This window comes from Coenobita brevimanus, chromosome 104 (genome assembly GCF_032717465.1).
Source record: "Coenobita brevimanus isolate Jiangsu-jjx chromosome 104, ASM3271746v2, whole genome shotgun sequence".
In the NCBI taxonomy this organism is placed as follows: Eukaryota; Metazoa; Arthropoda; class Malacostraca; order Decapoda; family Coenobitidae; genus Coenobita; species Coenobita brevimanus.
Window position 1 is genome coordinate 19020841 of NC_137057.1, and position 19885 is coordinate 19040725.

The following is a 19885-nucleotide window of genomic DNA, read 5'->3' on the forward strand; positions in this document are numbered from 1 at the left end:
TTCAAACTACAGCTGTTCAAATCCAACTGCTACGGATTTTTCATGGATGACACCAGTAATCTTGTGTATGGATTTCATTTATGTATTTGTGTTTCCTTCCTCCGTTGTGTTGCTTTAAAAAAATACAATTGTCAGTGCAGTATACGTGCATTACATTACTCACCAATTTATAGGCCTGCCTTCTAAATCTCGCCCTCACTGTCATCAACACTTACGTGTATTATGGCTGGGTAAGGTGCTGTTCAGGAATTTGTGTATTTGCTGTTATTTATTATTATTTTTTAATTATCCAATATGGAGGTTTGGAAAATGTTGAGGTTAGTATAAAGCCTGTTCAGATACCCGAGTGATTACTGTGGTTATAAGAATTAGGTCAGTTATGTTGTAACTCTCTCCAAGGTGATCCAGGTTATGGGTGGGGTGCTGTATAAGCTGCTGTTGATCAATTAGGATAGATTCAGTTGGGATGGGATACGAATTAGTAGGCAGGGAGGTCCTACATTAGCTTGCTCTGTGGATATGGAGTTGGGGGAGTTTTTTCGGAGTTAAGTGCTAGATACTTTGTAAGATGTAGCAAATCCACATTAGGTTTAGCTAGATGGAACCAAATTTGCACAAACAAGAAGGAAAATTGATCCATTAGTGTAGATACATCCACTCGAGCACCATAAATACAAGCAGATGATAGAAGTACTTCGCAAAGTAATAAGTGCATGTAAATTTTGCGAGTGAATTACAGTATACCAACAGAAGGAGTCTACTTAGCAAAATGGACGAACTAAAGGCTAATACTAGTGCTGAGAAAATCCATCCATCCATCATCCAATCCTACACTACCCCATGAGGAGCGTAGGAGCCCGGGGCTAGGCAGTTGTCCTGACATTTAAGATGAGAGTGGCCAGCCTCACTCATCCCTGAGTGGTATTACATGAGCAGTCAACCCCAACCATCCCTTGGATATAAACCTTCACCGCTCAATCCGATTAGAGCGCAATAATTATCCACTAAAACCACAAGGCGCCAAAATCTGGTTATATGGTTACCACCCACCGTAGTAAATGCTTTCCTGGTGTACAGGAAACCATATGGCTTGTCACTCAGTGTAGAGTCACCCACAGGCTGAAGGAAGAGGAAAGAATGAAGGAAAGAAAGACAGAAGAGGGAGTGGAAAGTCACCCGTAGGCAGAAGGACAAGGAAAGAATGAAGGAAAGAAAGACAAGAGAAAGGAAGGAATGAAGGATGGAGAGGAAAGGGCAGACACCCGAGAGCAGCACTACATCGAGTGAGTATATTGCCGATATTCATTAAACGTGGGTGAATGGGAGATTGGCGAATTTTTAGTGGAATATCAGATCCAGGCATAATATATATTTCAGTCTAACCACTTGGGAGGAAAGGGGGAAGGGTATCCATTTACGTGAAAGAATCTTTAAATTGTTACAGTAACACAAGTATTAAAGTCAGTCAGGATACTGAAAGTGTTTGGACTGCAGTTATAATAACAGGGAGAAATTAGTCTTAGGAGCCATATGCGGACCTCAAAAATTAAACAAAGAAGATAGCAGATATCTGTTGGAGGAGATTTAGAATGCAGCACGATCCAGCTCAGTAATTATCGTAGGGGACTTTAACATGCACGGGATAGATTGGCAGAATCTGATGGGGAATGCAGAGTCAGAAGAATTTCAAGAAGTAGTGGAGGGTAATTTCTTTTATCAGTATATCAGCGAGCCCACTAAAAGTAGTAATATACTAGATTTACTTTTATTTAATCGAGAAAACATTATTAGTGATATAGAAGTCGGAGGATGACTTAGAAAAAGTGGCCATGAAGAAATTAAGCCCAAAGTTCGCTGGAATGACAGTTACACTGAAAACAAATAGGCCACATCCAGACTATGCCGTGCAATTTTGAAGTCCGTACTATAGAATGGATATGAATTTAATAGGAAATGTACAGAGAAGAAGGACAAGAATTATACATGATGTTCGGACCCTTTCATAAGAAGACATACTGGAATAAAAACTAAATTTGCACTCATTAGAAAGGCACAGACAAAGGGGGGACTTAACTGAGGTGTTTAAGTGGATGCAGGGAATAAATGAAGGAGATAGTAGCAAGGTACTTAAAGTGTAAAGGAAAGACCTAGAAGTAATGGTTTCAGACTAGATAAATTCCGTTTCAGTAAGGAAATAGGTAGAACCTGGTTTGGAAATAGAGTAGTGGCCGAATGGAATAAGTTGCCTAGTAAGGAAGATGCTTCCCCTTTCATTAAGAGTTTCAAGCATAGGCTAGATGTGTATATGACAAACAATGGCTGGATATACCGTAATAAAATCTCCTAATAACCAGTACTCATTAATTCTTTTTCCTTATCAGGCTGCATGATGATAGACCCCTTTCTCCTTTCGCGTTTTCCTATAAAATGTCCGCGCCAGTTTTTCTGTACTGCATGGTGTTCCTTCTGACTTTTTCCTGGCGGATTCGGCTGGAGAGTTTGTAGGACGGGGGAGATCCTTCTTTATTACTATGCTTATCTCTTTCAGGTTGTTTGGCTACTATTCTAGGAACTACCTAGCATGGGCTAACTGGTCTACTACAGTTTTCCTCTCTTCTTATGTTCATATATGTTTGTTTCCCAAGTGGATCTGTGAATGGAGAGGAGCGTCAAAGGTGGTGGTAAACACTGAACTCACCTAGCATAGAGATTTCAGAGGAGGCAAAAACTGATAGCATGTGTTCTGTCATGGAAGTAAGATAGACAAAGAATTTTTCATAACTGGTAGAATTATGGGATATGTCCACAACACAGATATATTTAATCTGAGAATGACAGAATAGCTGAAGTCAGAGTGTAGAGAATTCAGAGGATTCAAGTTCAGAAACAACAGAGCAAGATATGTTGTTGCCCACATACACATAAGAATCACCCATGACTTTGAAGTGAGTATAAGGAAAGTAGGATGTTACAAAGAAAGGTTTGCTATCACTCACTCGCCTCAGACATCCGAGTCTCAGTGAGGAAGAGAAGCTAAGGTGTATAGGAAGAGAGATCGCACTCAACAGAGAGAAAATCAAAGAAATGGCCATGGATACTGCAGAAATGAATAGTGAGTGACTCAGACAATAGTTCCATGCATCTCAGTTGGAAAAGGAGTGCATGGTGGGAGCTTTTATTGCCTCTCCCTCTCCTGGGGACTCCGAGGTTTGGTGCTGAGATGCAGTTTTCTCTGATTATTGGAAAAGGAATGGTGATGTGTAATGTGCATGCAGTTTGGTGTTGAGAGTTAGAGGACAATATCCTCTACTGTCACTAACTTTCCATTCTAGGGTCGAATCCAAACTCCTCACCTCCACTAACGAGATCCTTGATACTGTCTCCATAGATGCGTCCCCTGGTACACCACCCCAGCAAGGGCGTGCTGGTGAGCGGGAACAGTCTGGCATTACGAGGCATCACTAGACACCAAGCGGGACCCTATACCTGTGCTGCTTCTAACTTGGAGGGTGATGCGCATAGTACATCACTCAACCTGACCGTCAACTGTAAGTAGGCTACAAGTGGAGAGAGAGAGAGAGAGAGAGAGAGAGAGAGAGAGAGAGAGAGAGAACTGGTCAAAAAAAGCCTTGCATAAAGGATGAATAAGTAAGGGTTGACATAATATGAAAATGTTTTGGGGAAATGCTATACAGGAGAGAAAGGACAAAATTTGCATACATGCAAGGAGGAGATCACTGGTCTGAGTTGTATTTTTTTTTTCCAGACCTAAGAGGAATTCTGATGACAGTATGTTTCTACTGTGTACCTTGGAATTATCGGAAACCTATGTACTAGTAATCTGTAACACGATTCTTCAAAGAGAAGGTACGGGTGTGTGCATTAATGGGTGAACAGAGATACTGTACTTGCTAAGGTCTTTTTGTAAGCTGTGTAAATGGATGAAGATGTGTCACAATGAATATGATGTTCATCATGGTGTTGCTTTTTCTTTGGTGATATTCTGGTTGAGGCTGCATTGTTATAAAAGAGAGGGTAGTATGACTCCTGCTACGACCTGATGAAGATCCTGAAGTGCTGGATGATGGATGGCTGTGTGATGTTTAACAAGATGGTGGGCTTGTGTTTTGCTACCTTTATTGGGTCGTTGATAAGCCAAAGCTGGAGGGTAAGCCTTGCCCTTCTGTTTCCAGTGGGTTGCACTGATATCACCAATACACCTGAAATTAATCAGAATGAGGAAGGAATTAACCATTCTAATAGTGTGCTTGTACCCCTTTTGCCTCGGAGTGTAGCGAACTCTGACTATGTACTCAGTGTGAGGATGTTTGTTGTTATGCAGCGTATTGTGGGTTCAACTTCTTGAACTCAGCATACGGGTATGGACTTGGGTTCCTTTGTTCAGGACCGGGACAGAGCATACAACAAAGGAATACTATAGGGCTCAAACACAGGCTAACCAGTCTTACACGTATATTACCTTACAAACATAAAGTTGACTTGCATAATACAAAACACAGTACAACACTATGTATGGGACACAAGAATCACACAGTGTCTAGATCATAGGTAGGTGCAGGTGGTGGCCAGGTGTGGGAGGGGGGGCCGTCAGGGGTGCGCTTTTGGGAGAGGTGCTGGTCTCGGGCTGCACACTCATGTGTCTGGTGTAGGCTGGAGGGCGGCGTGGTGGGACGCCCTTTCTTGGTGGGAGCCTTAGGGGTGTGGTGGCCCTCGGGACTGGGGCCAAATCGGGCCAGTAGGCTCGCTGCTCGGCACCTGCCCTTGGCTGTGGTGGGAGTCCTGGCAGAGGGTCTGGGCTGGTCCAGGCCCGGGGTTGTTGGGGCGCCCCTTGAGGTCCGGGGGCTGTGGTCTCTCCAGGAGGGGAAGGCCATCTGGGGTCGTCTGCAACCACTCGCTCTTGGGGAGTCCAACAGCTGCAGGGGGTGTCAGGGGCTCAGCTGCATGGACAAGACACCCAGGCTCACGACAAATCCGCTCCAGACACTCTCCGACAGAAGTCCTGTAGGGAAGCAATCTCCACCCTTAGTGGTACAGGGGAAGAGTTAGGGGCATCTTGCCTGGCCTCTGGAGGGATGAGCTGAGCCAAGGATGTCACCCCCGCCGGGAGCCTCTGGGGTAGTGGAGGAGGGACGACCAGTGGTCTCTCCCTCGGCTTGGCAGATCCAATGGACTCTGCTGGAACTCCACTCCAGGACAGTGGAAGGAGGTCTGGTGGACTTTCCTTCTGCCTGGTAGGTCTGGTGGATTCTTCCAAGGCTCCCTCCTGGGGTAGTGGAGGAAGGAGGTCTGGTGGACTCTCCATCCGCCCAACAAGTCCGGTGGACTTTGCTGGGCCACCACCCATTCCGGGGGCCGGAGGAGGAGGAAGTCTGATGGACTTTTTGCCTCCAGCAGCAGGTCCGGTGGACTTTACCGCTGTCCTGCTGCCAAGGGAAAGTCGCAGCCAAGGAGTATCCGGTGGATTTCCCTTCTGTGGCAGGTTTGGTGGACTCTGCATTTCCTCTGCTCCCTTCAGTGGGACTACAGGTGGGGGAATTCCGAAAGTGGGTGGCAGAAGAGGGAGGTCCAATGGACTTTCCCTCTACAGCAGGTCCAGTGGACTCTACTGTGCTGCTGCTTCCCTTGGGGTACGTAGGCCTAGGAGGACCAGTGGTCTCTTCTCCTCTTGTTATGGCTGGCCAGGTGGACTCTACCGCCCAGGGCCTACGTGGGACTATATGCAAACAAGTCCCACCCTGAGTTTTGTGGGTGCTGTCCTGGTTGGAGGGTAATGCACCTGGGCAGTGCACTTCCTGTTGGTCTGGCTGGGTGGAAGAAGGGCATATGGCCGCTGAGGATGAGGGCTGGTGTAGCTCGGGGCCAATGTGAGCCTCTCCATGGCCTCCTCTTGGGGTGGGTGTCATGCCCTCCCCGGCGTCACTTTGTCGGGTGGGTATTTCATTTGTAAAGGTCATCTTTTGCCGGAAAGAAATAGGAACCTCACAACGTTACCTTATTCTGACGATCAGTATTACATGGCCTTACTGCGCCTGGGGTTTCCTCATTGTCAATGAACTCGTCACTGTCCGAGTTGGAGGCATTGAAACAAGGGATTCTGTAACAGTGGAGCTGTGTGGAACAATGTTTTCTGTACTTGCCTCATGGGCAGTTCAAAGAAATGTGTCACGACTCAACATTTCAAAGAGAATCTTAGTACTATATGTAAAAATTTATGTATGGTTGTTTGGTTAGAGTGAGATTTGTTCTGGTTTCCTTGTTTTAGGATGCAGTGATTGGGTGCATTTGAACAGTGTTTAAAATTGTGTATTATCTTTGTGAGTGGGGGTTCTATGGTTTGAGCTGTGTGTGTGTGTGTGTGTGTGTGTGTGTGTGTGTGTGTGTGTGTGTGTAAAAATCATATACTTTTTACCCAATTTCAGTCGAAATAGGTGGAAGGGTTGGAAGTCAGCGAATGCATCGATGTATTGTGTTTAAGAATAATAGGTCAGAAGTCAACATCACAGGGTTATACCAAACGTTGGCCTAGCAAAATCAACTTAAACCGTTTTTATTCCACTGGATCAAACATGGTGGAGGAAGGCTTGAGGGTAAGGCATGGATGAAATGATTTAATTTTTAGAACAACTAGTTAATCATCAAGATCACAGGGCAGGGACAAATGTTGACCTGTGTGTCTCTATCTCAGTGAAATAATTAAAACTCCCTTAATATTATTTCAGTCAAATTTGGTGGATGAACATCGCTCAAGAAGTTGATATATTGTCTTTTAAGAACAATAGGTCCAAGGTCAAGGCTATCTGGCAAATTCAGCTTAAAAGTTTTCATCTGATGTGGACTGAACTCTGTAGTTGGGTTCAGGTTAAAAGAAGGATAAAGAGATTCGATTCTAGGAACAATCAGTCGGAGGTCATGGTCACAGGGAAAGGTCAAAGTTGAAGGACTCTGGGCAAAATCAACTCAAACATTTTTTTATCCGTTGTGAATCGAAGTTAGTGGAAAAATTCAGGATCCAAGAAGAATAAAGTAATTCGAGTTTAAAGCCAATCTGTCAGTGGTCAACATCACAAGGCCAGAGTCAAATATCAAGATCACAAGCCCTTATAACATTTGCCGGATGCATGTGTAACACTCTTTGTGCTTCTTGTTAGAGTGGTTTGGTTTGATTAGTTATTCTTGTAGGTTAGGTTAGGTTAGGTTAGGATTGGATGAGATAAGATTTTGATTGCATTGTACTGGACTGGGTGCAATGGCATCGGTCAGGATAGGTAGATCAGTCTTCTATGTACCCATCTTTAGCACTAAAAGATAATGTAATTGTTATGCAGCGTGTTCTGTGTCCCGACTTCTTGGATCCAGTCATGTTGCAACTCTGGGTCCTTAACCCGCGCCGTCCCGGCGACGTGAATTAATGCGGCAACATTGCAAGGTCCCTAATTTGCACAATTTTCAATTTTTGCGAGTGATTTTGCGAGTGATTTTTGGCATGTATACACGGGACACCTTCCTCTATTCCTCTACAAGATGCCAAGCAGGAACAATGCCTTACGCGGCATAACCTCTCCCCCCCCCCGCACGCCACTGTCTTGGCAATTTACCTGTTACCAGTGACCTGGCCAATAAAGACATTCAGGGCCAGAGTGATTCCCCAATCGATGACAATGTGGAGGACAAAGTTTACATAGCATTAATGGAAGAAACAGTCAGAAATGATGATCAGGTAATGTGGGAAAAAAAAGGTCATGAATGGTGATGAGTTAGTGAGTGAAACAATGCTTATAATGCCTATATTACTGTTTGAAAACCAATATACTCTTGTACTACATATAAATTCGTACCAAGTAAATAAATAAATACTGTTTATGAGTTGATAAAATAGTTACCCTCCCAAAGAACTCGTTTTCTTTGGTGCCAGCCTGTTAGAAAACCCAGTCAGGTAAGGAAGTACTCGTACCTAAATCGGGTATTTTAAACCTCAGGTGAGCAAGTTCTCTATGAATTTTGGATGTTTCTCACCAAAAGCGGAAGTTTGAGCCAAAAAAAAAAAAGGTCCAAAAACGTCGGGATGGGGCGGGTTAATTCCTGACCGGGTCACCACTAGCAAGGAAGGGAGACACAAACACCATGAGTAAACAAATACACTAATATATTAATAGAGAACAATTACACACACAACATTCTATGACCAGAGTCAAAAGTACACAATGCCTTACACTGATATTGATCTCAATCACTGTCCACCTAGTTCAGCATCTTTGTCTCACATCTGGTTTATTTCCTCACAGTATCACAGGCAATATTTCACCAATATAGCTAGTATATCAACACAGACAGATTTGCAGACAACACAACCCAGTATACCCACAGGGACAGTCCTGAAGCCTAGGTGTTCACGTGACATAGACGGATCCTAGCTAATACATCATTTCCGCATGACATGTACAGAAGTCCCTAGCTAACTTAGCCTCTATACACGCCTCACACACTCCGAGAATATACCGTAGGTCACACTGGGAGACGTGGGGGGGAAGAGGGGCTTAATGAGGATAGGGAGGGTTTCTGTCTGTGGGGCCAGGTTCAGGGCAAGGAGGAGAGGGGGGGGGAGGGTATAGCACTGAGATACACTGAGATATTGCTGTGTTATGTAAGTGACACGGGCTCAACTGTCATCATCCAAGGGGGGGGGGATCAACCTGGGGCTGGGGTTATACACTCCGCACGTGATTCAGAAGGGCTCAATTCATCGTCAAGGGGGGGAAACACTATGAGTGGGGGAGGGGGGAAGTATGTGCCGAGTATGAGGATAGGGGGAAGGAACACAGGAGAAAGGTTCACTGGTAGTATGCTGAGGGAGGGTGCTCACAACACTGGGGAAGCATACGATCACAGACCTGTTACTCACGGTTCTGACTGAGGTGGGGACCATGGCCCTCGGGAAGAGGACCTATGCGGGGAGCTCCAGGTGGCAGTTGGGCATGGGATGTGGGACATCCGGAGAGCTGTGCAGGACGGTGGGGCCCGGGGAGTTGCCACTAGTCCGGGAGGAATGGGGCGGTGTCTGGGGCGGCTTTCTCACTGCGTCAGCCCTGCAGGAGGCAGGGCTCTCTGGACTGGGACCGAAGAGGGCCAGGAGTCGGGCTATATGCCATTGGCCCTTGGTCGTCCTTGAGGTCCAGGGGTGGGCCTGGTGGAGGCCCGGGCTGAGGGACGGCCAGAAGGAGAGTGCTGCCGGAGTGGGGCAGCCTGCATCCCGGTCCGGGGCAACCGTCAGGGAAGAACTGCGGCCACTTGCGTCTGGGGAGGCCCTTCGGCCACGGCGAGCACCTCAGGAGGCCCGCTGGCTCTGGGGTCTGTGGCCTCTCCTGCAGGGGGAGGCTGACAGGGTTGGGCTGTGGCCTCTGCTGCAGGGGGAGGCTGACGGGGTAGGGCTGCGGCCTTTGCTGCAGGGGGAGGCTGACAGGGTAGGGCTGCGGCCTCTGGTCCTGCCGGAGCCCGTCAGCGCTTGGGGTGGCCCGGGCTGGAGGGACTGGATCCCTGGCCTCGGGGACGCCTCGTCTGTTCCGGACTCAGGTGTGGAGCCTGTAGGGGGAGAGCCTACAGCCTTCCAAGGAGAGAGCTGGAAAGAGTGGCACCTTGCTCTAACCCCAAGGCAGTGGGTAGGGGCAGAGGTGGTTCCAATCATCATACAGCCCCGTCGGGCACTGCCTGTGCTCCTATGTGGATCAGGGGCGCAGAGACACTCCTGTCATAGGGCTAGGGCCTCCTGCCCTTGAGACGTCGGGAGGAAGAGGTCAAACATACTCTCTCAGCTTTTGTCATAGCTCCGACGGAGCGTGCCCTCCCGTCGTCGGGATGGAGTTACCTGTCCCGGGGACATCAGGAGGATGAGGTTGGATGAAGTCTTGCAGCTTATGCCACTGCTCCGACGGAGCCTGCACTCCTTCCGTGTGGGAAGGTCTTGTGCCTGTAATGTTGGGAGGAAGAGGTCAGACATATTCTCTCGGCTTTCGCCACAGCTCAGACAGAGTGTGTCCTCCTTCAGTCTCGGGAGGGGAATAGAAATCCTAGTGGTTCCTCCTGAGTCCTCAGTCAAATGTGGAGCTGAACCAGAGGACTTGGCGTCCAAGGGTGTGCTTGAGAGCTTTCGACTGCAAGTCCCACCCCAATTCTGGTGAGCATTCCCTCCACTGGAGAGCAGTGAACTTTCCCCTCTGCCAGGTGGTCTGGCTGTGTGGAAGAGGGGCGCCGAGTCACGAGGGAGATATGTCATTGTTGCTGGGATGTTGAGCCAGGTAAATCAGCCCCTCTGTCGTCTCCTAGTGGAGTGGGTATCACCCCTCACTCTCTCCTCCTGGGGTGATGTCGGGTTCACCTCGCCTCGGGTGTATTTCACCACCGTCATGGGTGGAAAAATAACATCCCCGTGACTGGAGTTGGAACGCGTCAGAGATGGCAGTGCGATGTGAGGGCGTGAGGTGATGGAAGAGATTGACGCAGTGGGTGGTCTGCTGGATGGGTTGGAGATACGGGGAGTATATGACGGTGAGAGACAAGGGCATAGGTGTTTCTCACAGGAGGCAGAGGAGATGGTTAGTGCCGTGGATGTGACGATTGCGCCCCTGGGGTGGGGTCCAGATGACGAGAGTGATTTTCATTTCTGGTGATAGTGGTGGGGCGTGCTGGAGGAGCCAGCTTGATCTAGCCCAGGTGGCGATTAGTACTGGCATGGGGGGTGAGGGGTACGTAGTGGGCATGCTGGCAGGGGGTGTTGTGAATCATGGGGGTGGTGATGGTGATGAGCATGAGGGGGTGGGTCGGGCAGGTGGTGGCAGAATGGCAGAGTTGGTTGTGGGAGGTTGGCATGGCTGGGGGCTGCGTGTGAGTGAAACGAGCGGCTGCTGGGTGGGCTGGTGGAGTAGTGGCTGTGGGCAGTGGTGAGTGGGTGGAGGTGGGGGATGGGGAGTTGGGGTGAATAATGAGAGCTTGGGGTGAGGTGGAGTGAGGGGTGGTTGGTGGTGATGGGCGTGAGGGTCTGCTGGTGGAGGGGGCAGTTGGTGGGTGGGTGATTGAGGTTGTTATTCGGGGTGGTGGTGGCGGAGTGGAGGGGGAGGGTGGGGGAACGGGGTGGCTGCAGGAGCTGGGTGATGGGATGGAGTGATGAGTTGTAAAGGTGTGGGTGTAAGGTGGCTTGTCGTTGGGGTGGTAGAGGTGAGGACGGGTGTAGGTGGTGTGGAGCACTGGTTTGGGGGTGAGTGGGAGGTCTGTGGTGAGGGTGTGGAACTGGGGAAGGGTGTAGTGGTGGGAGTAGTTGTGGAGGTGGAAGTGAGTGAGGGTGATGAGTGTGTTGGTGTGGGATAGCAGGTGTATGGGTCGGTTGTTTGGCTGGTAGAGGTGGGTGGTGACGCAACGTGCTTGATGGAGAAATGAGTGTGGCACCGTTGTGAGGCGGCGGGTGGGGGGCGATGGTGATTGTGGAATATGTTGGTGGCATTGAGGTAATGAATGGAGGAGATTGTGTGATGGCGTGGGGTGGTTGTTTTTTCTTCGGGTAGCTATTAGTTCCTCCCGAATGTCGTGAATGGGGTACCGGTGATTACACGCTGAGAATTCGCATGGATCCACAGAAATCAGGCTTGTATTTTCCTTGAGAGAGAGAGGTGCGCTTTGGTGGAGGGCTTCCTGGGAGTACTTGGTGGTTTTGGTGACACATTGTTGGTGGGGGGCGTCTATGGCTTTGAGGGTTGTGCCCCATTTGGGATTGTTTTTGTTGTGCTGATGCGTTGTGGGGTGGTGTGAACAGTTAGGAGGCGCTTGATGACTTGAATATCGTTGTCGAGGTCTCCCACTGGTTCAAAGATCATGAAATGATCTCTGATGGTTATGGGGATGATCCTGAACAGGCTATGGAAGGTGAGTTGGTCCCAGGTATTTGGATCCGCCCCCGGGTAGGCAGTGGCGTTGAGACGTTGTGTTTGGATGAGGGTGTCGTCTAAGTTCCCATCGTAAGTTAGTGCGTCTAACTGGGAGAAGGCAATGACTTTCCCTAGCTAGGGCATGACAGCTTGGATCACGATTTGCTGAAATTAGTCCCATTTCAGCTCTGGGACTATTTTAGTGGCTATACTTGAGACAATTTTCCTAAGGTGGGGAAGTGTGACTGCTATCTTTTCACGCTCATTCTCAAAGCTTATGTCTAGTATGGCTTTGGTCATAGACATATATGTGTGTATATCATAAAGTTCGACATCAAACTTTGGGAGTTGGACGTGTGTTTTGGCCGCCATGGTTGAGGAATTTCCGTTCTTTGCCATTGTACCACCGGGTCAAGAACCACCACTAGCCACCAGTGTTATGCAGAGTGTTCTGTCTCCCGACTTCTTGGGTCCAGTCACGGTGCAATTCTGGGTCCTTAATTCCTGACCGGGTCAGCACTAGCAAGGAGGGGAGACACAAACACCACGAGTAAACAAATACATTAATATATTAATAGAGAACAATTACACACACAACATTCTGTGACCAGAGTCGAAAGTACACAATGCCTTACACTGATACTGATCTCAATCTCTGTCCTCCTAGTTCAGCATCTTTGTCTCACATCTGGGTTATTTCCTCTTAGTATCACAGGCAATATTTCACCAATATAGCTAGTACATCAACACAGATTTGCAGACAACACAACCCAGTATACCCACAAGGACAGTTCTGAAGTCTAGGTGTTTGCGTGACATAGACAGGTCCTAGCTAATACATCATCTCCACATGACATGTACGGAAGTCCCTAGCTAACATAGCCTCTATACACACATCACACAGGCCAAGAATATACAGTACTCACACTGGGGGAAGTGGGGGGAAAGGGGCTTAATGAGGATAGGGAGGGCTTCTTTCTGTGGGACCAGGCCGGGGGCAAGGAGGAGAGAAGGGGAAGGTATAGCACTGAGATACACTGAGATATTGCTGTGTTACGTGAGTGACACGGGCTCAACTGTCACCGTCTGAGGGGGGGGGGTTTCAACCTGAGGCTGTGGTTATACACTCTGCACGTGATTCACAGGAGTGCAGTTCATATGCAAGGGGGGGAAGCACTATGAGTGGGGTGGGGGAAGTGTGTGCTGAGTACAGGGATAGGGGGGAGGAACTCAGGAGAATGGTTCACTGGTAGTTCACTGAGGGGGAGGGGGCTCACAACACTGGGGAAGTATACGATCACTAGACCTGTTACTCACGGTTCTGACGGAGGGGGGGACCACAGCCCTCGGGGACGAGGACCTATGCGGGGAGCTCCAGGTGGCTGCTGGGCGTGGGAGGCAGGCTGTCCGGGGAACTGTGCAAGACGGTTAGGCCTGGTGAGTTGCCACTAGTCTGAGAGAAATGGGGCAGCGTCTGGGGCGGCTTTTTCACTGCATCGACCCTGCAGAATGCAGGGCTCTCGGGACTGGGACCAAAGAGGGCCAGGAGTCGGGCTATACTCCATTGGCCCTTGGTCGTCCTTGGGGTCCGGGGGAGGGCCTGGTGGAGGCCCTGACCGAGGGTCGGCAGGGAGGAGGATGCCGCCGGGGTGGGGCGGCCTGCACCCCAGTCTGGGAAGGCCATCAGGGAAGAACTGTGGCCACTCGTGTCGGGGGAGGCCCTTTGGCCACAGCGAGCACCTGGGGAGACCTGCTGGCTCTGGGGGCTGCGGCCTCTGCTGCAGGGGGAGGCCGACAGGGTAGGGCTGCGGCCTCTGGTCCTGGTGGAGCCCGTCAGCGCCTGGGGTGGCCTGGGCTGAAGGGACTGGATCCCGGGCCTTGGGGACACCTCATCCCTCCGGACTCAGGTGGGGAGCCTGTAGGGGGAGAGACTACAGCCTTCCAAGGAGAGAGCTGGAAAGAGTGGCACCTAGCTCTAACCCCAGGGCGATGGGTCCGGGCAGAGGTGACTCCTGTTGTCAGGCAGCCCCGTTGGGCACTGCCTGTGCTCCTACGTGGATCAGGGGCGCGGGGGCTCTCCTGTCATAGGGCTAGGGCCTCCTCCCCTTGAGACGTCGAGAGGAAGAGGTCGGACATACTCTCTCAGCTTTCGCCACAGCTCCGACGTAGCGTTCTCTCCCGTCGTCGGGTCAGCATTACCTATCCCGGGGATGTCAGGAGGATGAGGTCGGACGAACTCCCGCGGCTTACGCCACAGCTCCGATGGAGCCTGCCCTCCCTCCGTGCGGGAAGGTCTTGTGCCTGTTACGTCGGGAGGAAGAAATCGGACGTACTCTTTCAGCTTTCGCCACAGCTCCCATGGAGCGTGCCCTCTTTCAGTCTCGGTAGGGGAATAGCAACCCTAGAGGCTCCTCCTGAGTCCTCAGTCAAATTTGGAGCCGATCCAGAGGACTCGGCGCCCGAGGGTGTGCTTGAGAGCTTGCCACTGCAAGTCCCACCCCAATTCTGGCGAGCATTCCCTCCACTGGAGAGTAGTGTACTTTCCCTGAACTCTGGTGGGTGGTCTGGCTGCGCGGAAGAGGGGCGCCGAGTCACGAGGGAGATGTGTCATTGTTGCCGGGACGTTGAGCCAGGTAAATCAGCCCCTCTGTCGTCTCCAAGTGGGGTGGGTATCACCCCCTCACTCTCTCCTTCTGGGTTGGTGGTGTCAGGTTCACCCCGCAGCGCGTGTGTTTCAGTAATAATGCATATCAGTCAAGTAAATGTACACTGCACCCAGAAGTTAAAGGTCCTCAGGTGAAAAGAAGGTACTACTGTCATAAACTACTCACTTGGTGAATGCAAAATACACTTAAGTACTAATTTTTTTGTTTCATATACAGAATTATTAAATCTACATTCATAAACTTTTACTGCTTGTTCATTGGCAGAATAGAGGACACGTGGGAATTAGGGACACTTAATGTAATTATGTTTTTTTTACTTACTTGAACATGAACTGATTTCACAAATTTTTACCATTCACCGAGGATTATTTGTGAGTGAAAATGAGCATCGCACGTACTAAACAGCCGTTAACAGACAGCCAACGCAGGCAGTGCAGTGTTAGTGTTAAAGGAACACTTTACTTCGTGTAAAGAGAGATTTGTTTTCATCCATACCATCATATAATCATGCCAAATAGATGAAAAGTTTCATCAACACCACAGGCGGCGCAAGTTTGTTGGAGGTAAAAGAAAAACATGTCTTCATTGGAGGGGCAGTAAAACACATATGAGTCTGTGGATTCATTCATCAATGCAATTTGACCTAATTCATACCTGTATGATAACTAATGATGAATAACATTGTTACAAGATATTTTTAAAGAGAATCCATAATTATCATTATAATGGAACAACTTAATACTGGTAGTAAGAAAGTGGTAGTCACATAGAAATACAGTGATTCCAAGGTAATGAAGTAATAAAGAAAGCTAAACTTTAATACAGGGGCGTGGCAGTTCCACCTGCCTTCTTATCTCACGTATTTGAGGAAAGAAACTTTAGTGTTATTTGCAACACAGATATCTGCTTGTTGATTTTAGACTACAAAACGTATATAGAACAAACAAATGTAGCCTATTTCAGGGTATTTAAGCAGCCTGGACGCCCGTACCAGCTTATTTACTGGTGATCCTGTAAACCTAACCTAACAACCTAATTCGGGGAGGAAAGCCCCTCAGTTAAGATCATCGGTGGCAGACCCCTCAATGATTTTAACCACCTTGGACGGCCACTACACTTAACGTTGGAAGCCCCCAACTTCTATCTGACTAAATTTCTACCCCGACCTATCCTTGTCCACCTGTGGGAAACATATCTGAGTGAGAAAGTTGGAAGAGTTGCACCTGTGTGGTAAAGAATTTTAGAAATATATATTTCAGTAAGAAGTGCATCTTCTATAACTTGGTTTCGTAGAAGTATTCCGAAAACTACACACACACACACACACACACACACACACACACACACACACACACACACACACACACACACACACACACACACACACACACAATCAACCAATCAGTTAATGAAAGCAACGCCAACGATAAGTTTGGTATCACACTGTGTTTTGCTGTAATGAGAAATCACATAAAAACAGAACAATTCCAGCAAAGAGCTTTAGCCCTGTGGTGATACTAAAGTCCCACGAAAGTTTATTAGGCAGTAACAAAGATAACGATATGATAATTACTTAGCTTACATAATGTTAAACTCAACATTTTGATTGTGATAATCACTTGAAAATTTTTCTCTGTGTGTTACCCTCATCACACTGGGATACAGGAGTAAGGTGGTACTGTCTACAATAGTGTATATATGCATGTAATTCACGTGTAAGAAACGGTCCTCAAATCTGCATCTTTCTTCAGATATTTATGATGAATAGATGATATTTATAGTGTCACTCTGGTAATACACAATATACATTCAGCGTCATCACATCCAAACTACAAAAAAAAATGAAGTTGTACGGCATCATTTCACTGGACCTAATATGGAAAGCGAAAACTTGTACCATTATACCGCCTGACGCCACATGTTGAGACACGGAGCCTCGAAAAAGAGACTATTATGCGCTTCTGTCACGACTCAGAACGACCTATTTACCCACGACACACCAGCCTCTTCTGTATACAGTACTTTCCTAACTCACCTAGCCACCTCGTTCTCGGTATGCCTCTCCTTCTCGTCTCAACCACGTTACAGTCATTCACTCTTCTTCTCAGCCATGGACTTGTATATAAGACTAGCTGAATTCAGAAGTAGTTTTTAAATAATTTTCTAGAAAAGATCATTTTATTACAAGTTTTTTTTTGTTCAGTTTTTACGGAGGCACAGTCTAGAATGATTTACAAATTTCACGTTACTTCATTAGGTAATTGATCTGAAATTGTATCGATCCAAAATTTCTATACGAACTGGGAGCACACATTTTTACGTATCGTTGGTTATACCTTGTGTGGTTCTGGATGCATTTATCAAACCAATGAAATACAAGATTCTAAACTCAGAATGAATTTGAGACAAAGTCGTGCAAGATTGTAATACTTAGGGTGATAGTATTACTTTTACTTGCTAAGATGCCAAATCGATGATAGAAAATATGACCAGTGGTTGCCTTGGACTGAGAAGCAGCCGACTGTAAAATTAGTATAATACAGCCTAAACAGGACGTCTGGTCACCCTACATGCATTGCAGCTTTGCTCTATTACCCACTATATTTTTCTACTTGAAGACTCATTTAAAGTATGGTTAAACGATAAAGAGGTGACTCAGAAGAAAGCTTGAATAGGAAATTTAGGGTCAAAGAGGAAATGGATGAACGATCGTATATGATTGGTTCGTTCGTGAAGAAGGTTAGATTCCGAGTTTGCAGTGTTCCCTGTCCGGCGCTTGGCCTGGCCACCTTCCGTCACTTGGGTACTGTGACAAGCAGCGGTGTCAGGTCTACTTTATATATAGAGAGGTATATGAGAGAGGGGTGTGTGAGTTGGGAGCAGGGCAGTGAAATGGCGGGGGACAGGACGACGTGGAGGTGATTTGTTTGTGGCCACCCCAAACGGGATTGAGGTGTCTGGCAATATATATATATATATATATATATATATATATATATATATATATATATATATATATATATATATATATATATATATATATACAGTTGTTGGTTCACTGAAAGCTGTAATGAGATATAGGGAGGTGAGTATGGAAGTTAAGAAGTCACTGCATGATAGTATCTCACTGACTTATGAAAGTGAGGCATGGATCTTGCAAGAGGGGAAACAAGTCAAGAGTGAGAGCTACTTGAGAGGAGCATGTGGAGGGACAGGTTGACGAATGAAGAAGTGAAAGAACATTGTGGGGTGGATGTGGATGTGGTTGAGAAGATTAGGAGAAATACACTGAGGTGGTTTGGACATGTGAAGAGAATGGAGAATGAAAGACTGACTAAGAGAGTGTATATAGGTGAGGTGGAGGGAGGGAGAGGGAGAGGTAGACCGAGGATGAGGTGGAGGGATGGAGTTGAGAGGTATATGAGGGAGGGGGGGGTGAGTTGGGGGGAGGGTAGTCAAATGGTGGGTGACAGAGCGACTTGGAGGCGTTTTGTCTGCGGCCACTCTTTGCGGGATTAGGGCGTCGGGCTATAGATAGATAGATAGATATATGGATAAAGGAACGAAGTACTGTTTTGCACGTGTAGTCAAGTATAATATTTGTGTACAGAGAACTTGAAAAACTCCCCCTGGAATTACATGAGGAAAGTACCTGTGCAACTATAACGTTTGTTATTTTACAACAGCTAGTTAAGCTAGGTTAGGTTGAATTGAGACTAATGAAAAATACCTGAAGACTAGTAATGTCAAATGAAAAGAAGTAGGAATTGGAAAAGAAAGGGGAAGAGAAAGAAATTTCTTCATGTATTCGGAAATAGACTGGATGGAATGGAGCGCAGAAGAATATAAAACTATCTGCAGGACATTATGGTCTGTGAAACTAAAGGAGTGCCACTAACAAAAAGTACTTCACCTCTACACAATACCTTAAGCACTCTTATTTCTTTTCTATTGTCACTCCAGCATGAATATAATTACAAACGGGACAATCGATGATGCATGGTTCCAGAAACTTACAACCTAACCCTTGCTATGCAGTTATTCTTAGTTCTCTGCTTGTCCTCAGGGCCCACTGAAGCCGTTAATCATGGGTATAAAGGTAAATATTATGGAAAATGGCATGGGGTTCCATTTTATGGCTCCACATTTTAACAAGCAGTTCTAGAGCTTAACTTAATTTACTTTAATGTAGAGTTTGCTCTAATCATTGAGTAATCCCACTAACTAATGATGTATATATATTTTACATAACGTAATGGTGAAGACCTTCACCCGCAATGAAAGTGTCAAAGTAGGTGCAATTAGGCAATTAAACTGTTTTTGACGTGACAGAGATTAATGTATTCGGGGTGTTTCTACAATGCAGAGTCAGGCTAGGGAGTCAGTCAAAGAGGAAGCTGTATGGGACAGGTATAGTTTGACAAAGGATGGGTAAACCAAGCCTGTTTGTGAGAAAACTGGAATGTCATGGAAGGAGTGGTTACTATTGATTAGCAACAGGCATTTCTTGAAGTCCTTTGCTTGAAGTTATGTGAATCAGGAAGTGGTTTCAGGTTACACTGAGAAAATCTGGTAGATTAGGAATGCTATGTTTGTGCTGTGTACCAGATTATAGGGAACATAGCAGTATAGGAAAACCGTTTCTCTCAGATAATGAGTAATGGCAAAAATCCCCCACTTTCTCGTGCTGCAGATGCCCCTGTATGCGAAGATGAGGCCGCAGACGCAGGCGGCGGGGTAAAGAGTGCCAGTATGAAGACGGAGAGGGTGGTGGCTACGTGGCTGGGTCAGGAGGTGAAGGTGAAGTGCCAGGTGAGGGCGTCTCCACCCTCTCTCAAGTACTCATGGATCTTCAACAACTCCCTTACATCATACAGGATACCTGGTGAGCAGGTGTCTTTTACATCAGGTGAGTCAGTTCATTACCCTTCTCTCTCTCTCTCTCTCTCTCTCTCTCTCTCTCTCAGCGGCACCCAACTGTCCTATGTAACAACTTCACTGCAGCGTTCTTCTGGGAGGCTGTTAGCAACCTTGTTCATAAACTGGTATATTACAGGGTTTGTAGGTAGAAAGCTTACTTATTTCAGCTGGTAATTTGTTGTGGGATTCACTGCCTAAATTTGAATCAACTTTTTTTTTGTTGAAATTTTAAAAGATTTGTGCTCGCATTTCCCAGAATTAATATAGCAATAGTTTAGGTTCTTGCTACTTATCATTATATATATATATATATATATATATATATATATATATATATAAGATATATATAAGAACCTTCGTGTAATGATA

General features: G+C 47.1%; 1 protein-coding gene across 1 annotated transcript in view; it reads left to right on the plus strand.

Moving 5' to 3' along the window:
- LOC145416044 (protein turtle-like) overlaps positions 1 to 19885 on the plus strand; it is a 208945-nt gene that overhangs the window by 148288 nt on the left and 40772 nt on the right. The window contains exons 11-12 of the mRNA XM_080285144.1: positions 3389 to 3548; positions 19290 to 19505. Of these exons, the coding sequence (XP_080141270.1) occupies positions 3389 to 3548; positions 19290 to 19505 (376 nt within the window). The remainder of the gene's footprint in view (positions 1 to 3388; positions 3549 to 19289; positions 19506 to 19885) is intronic.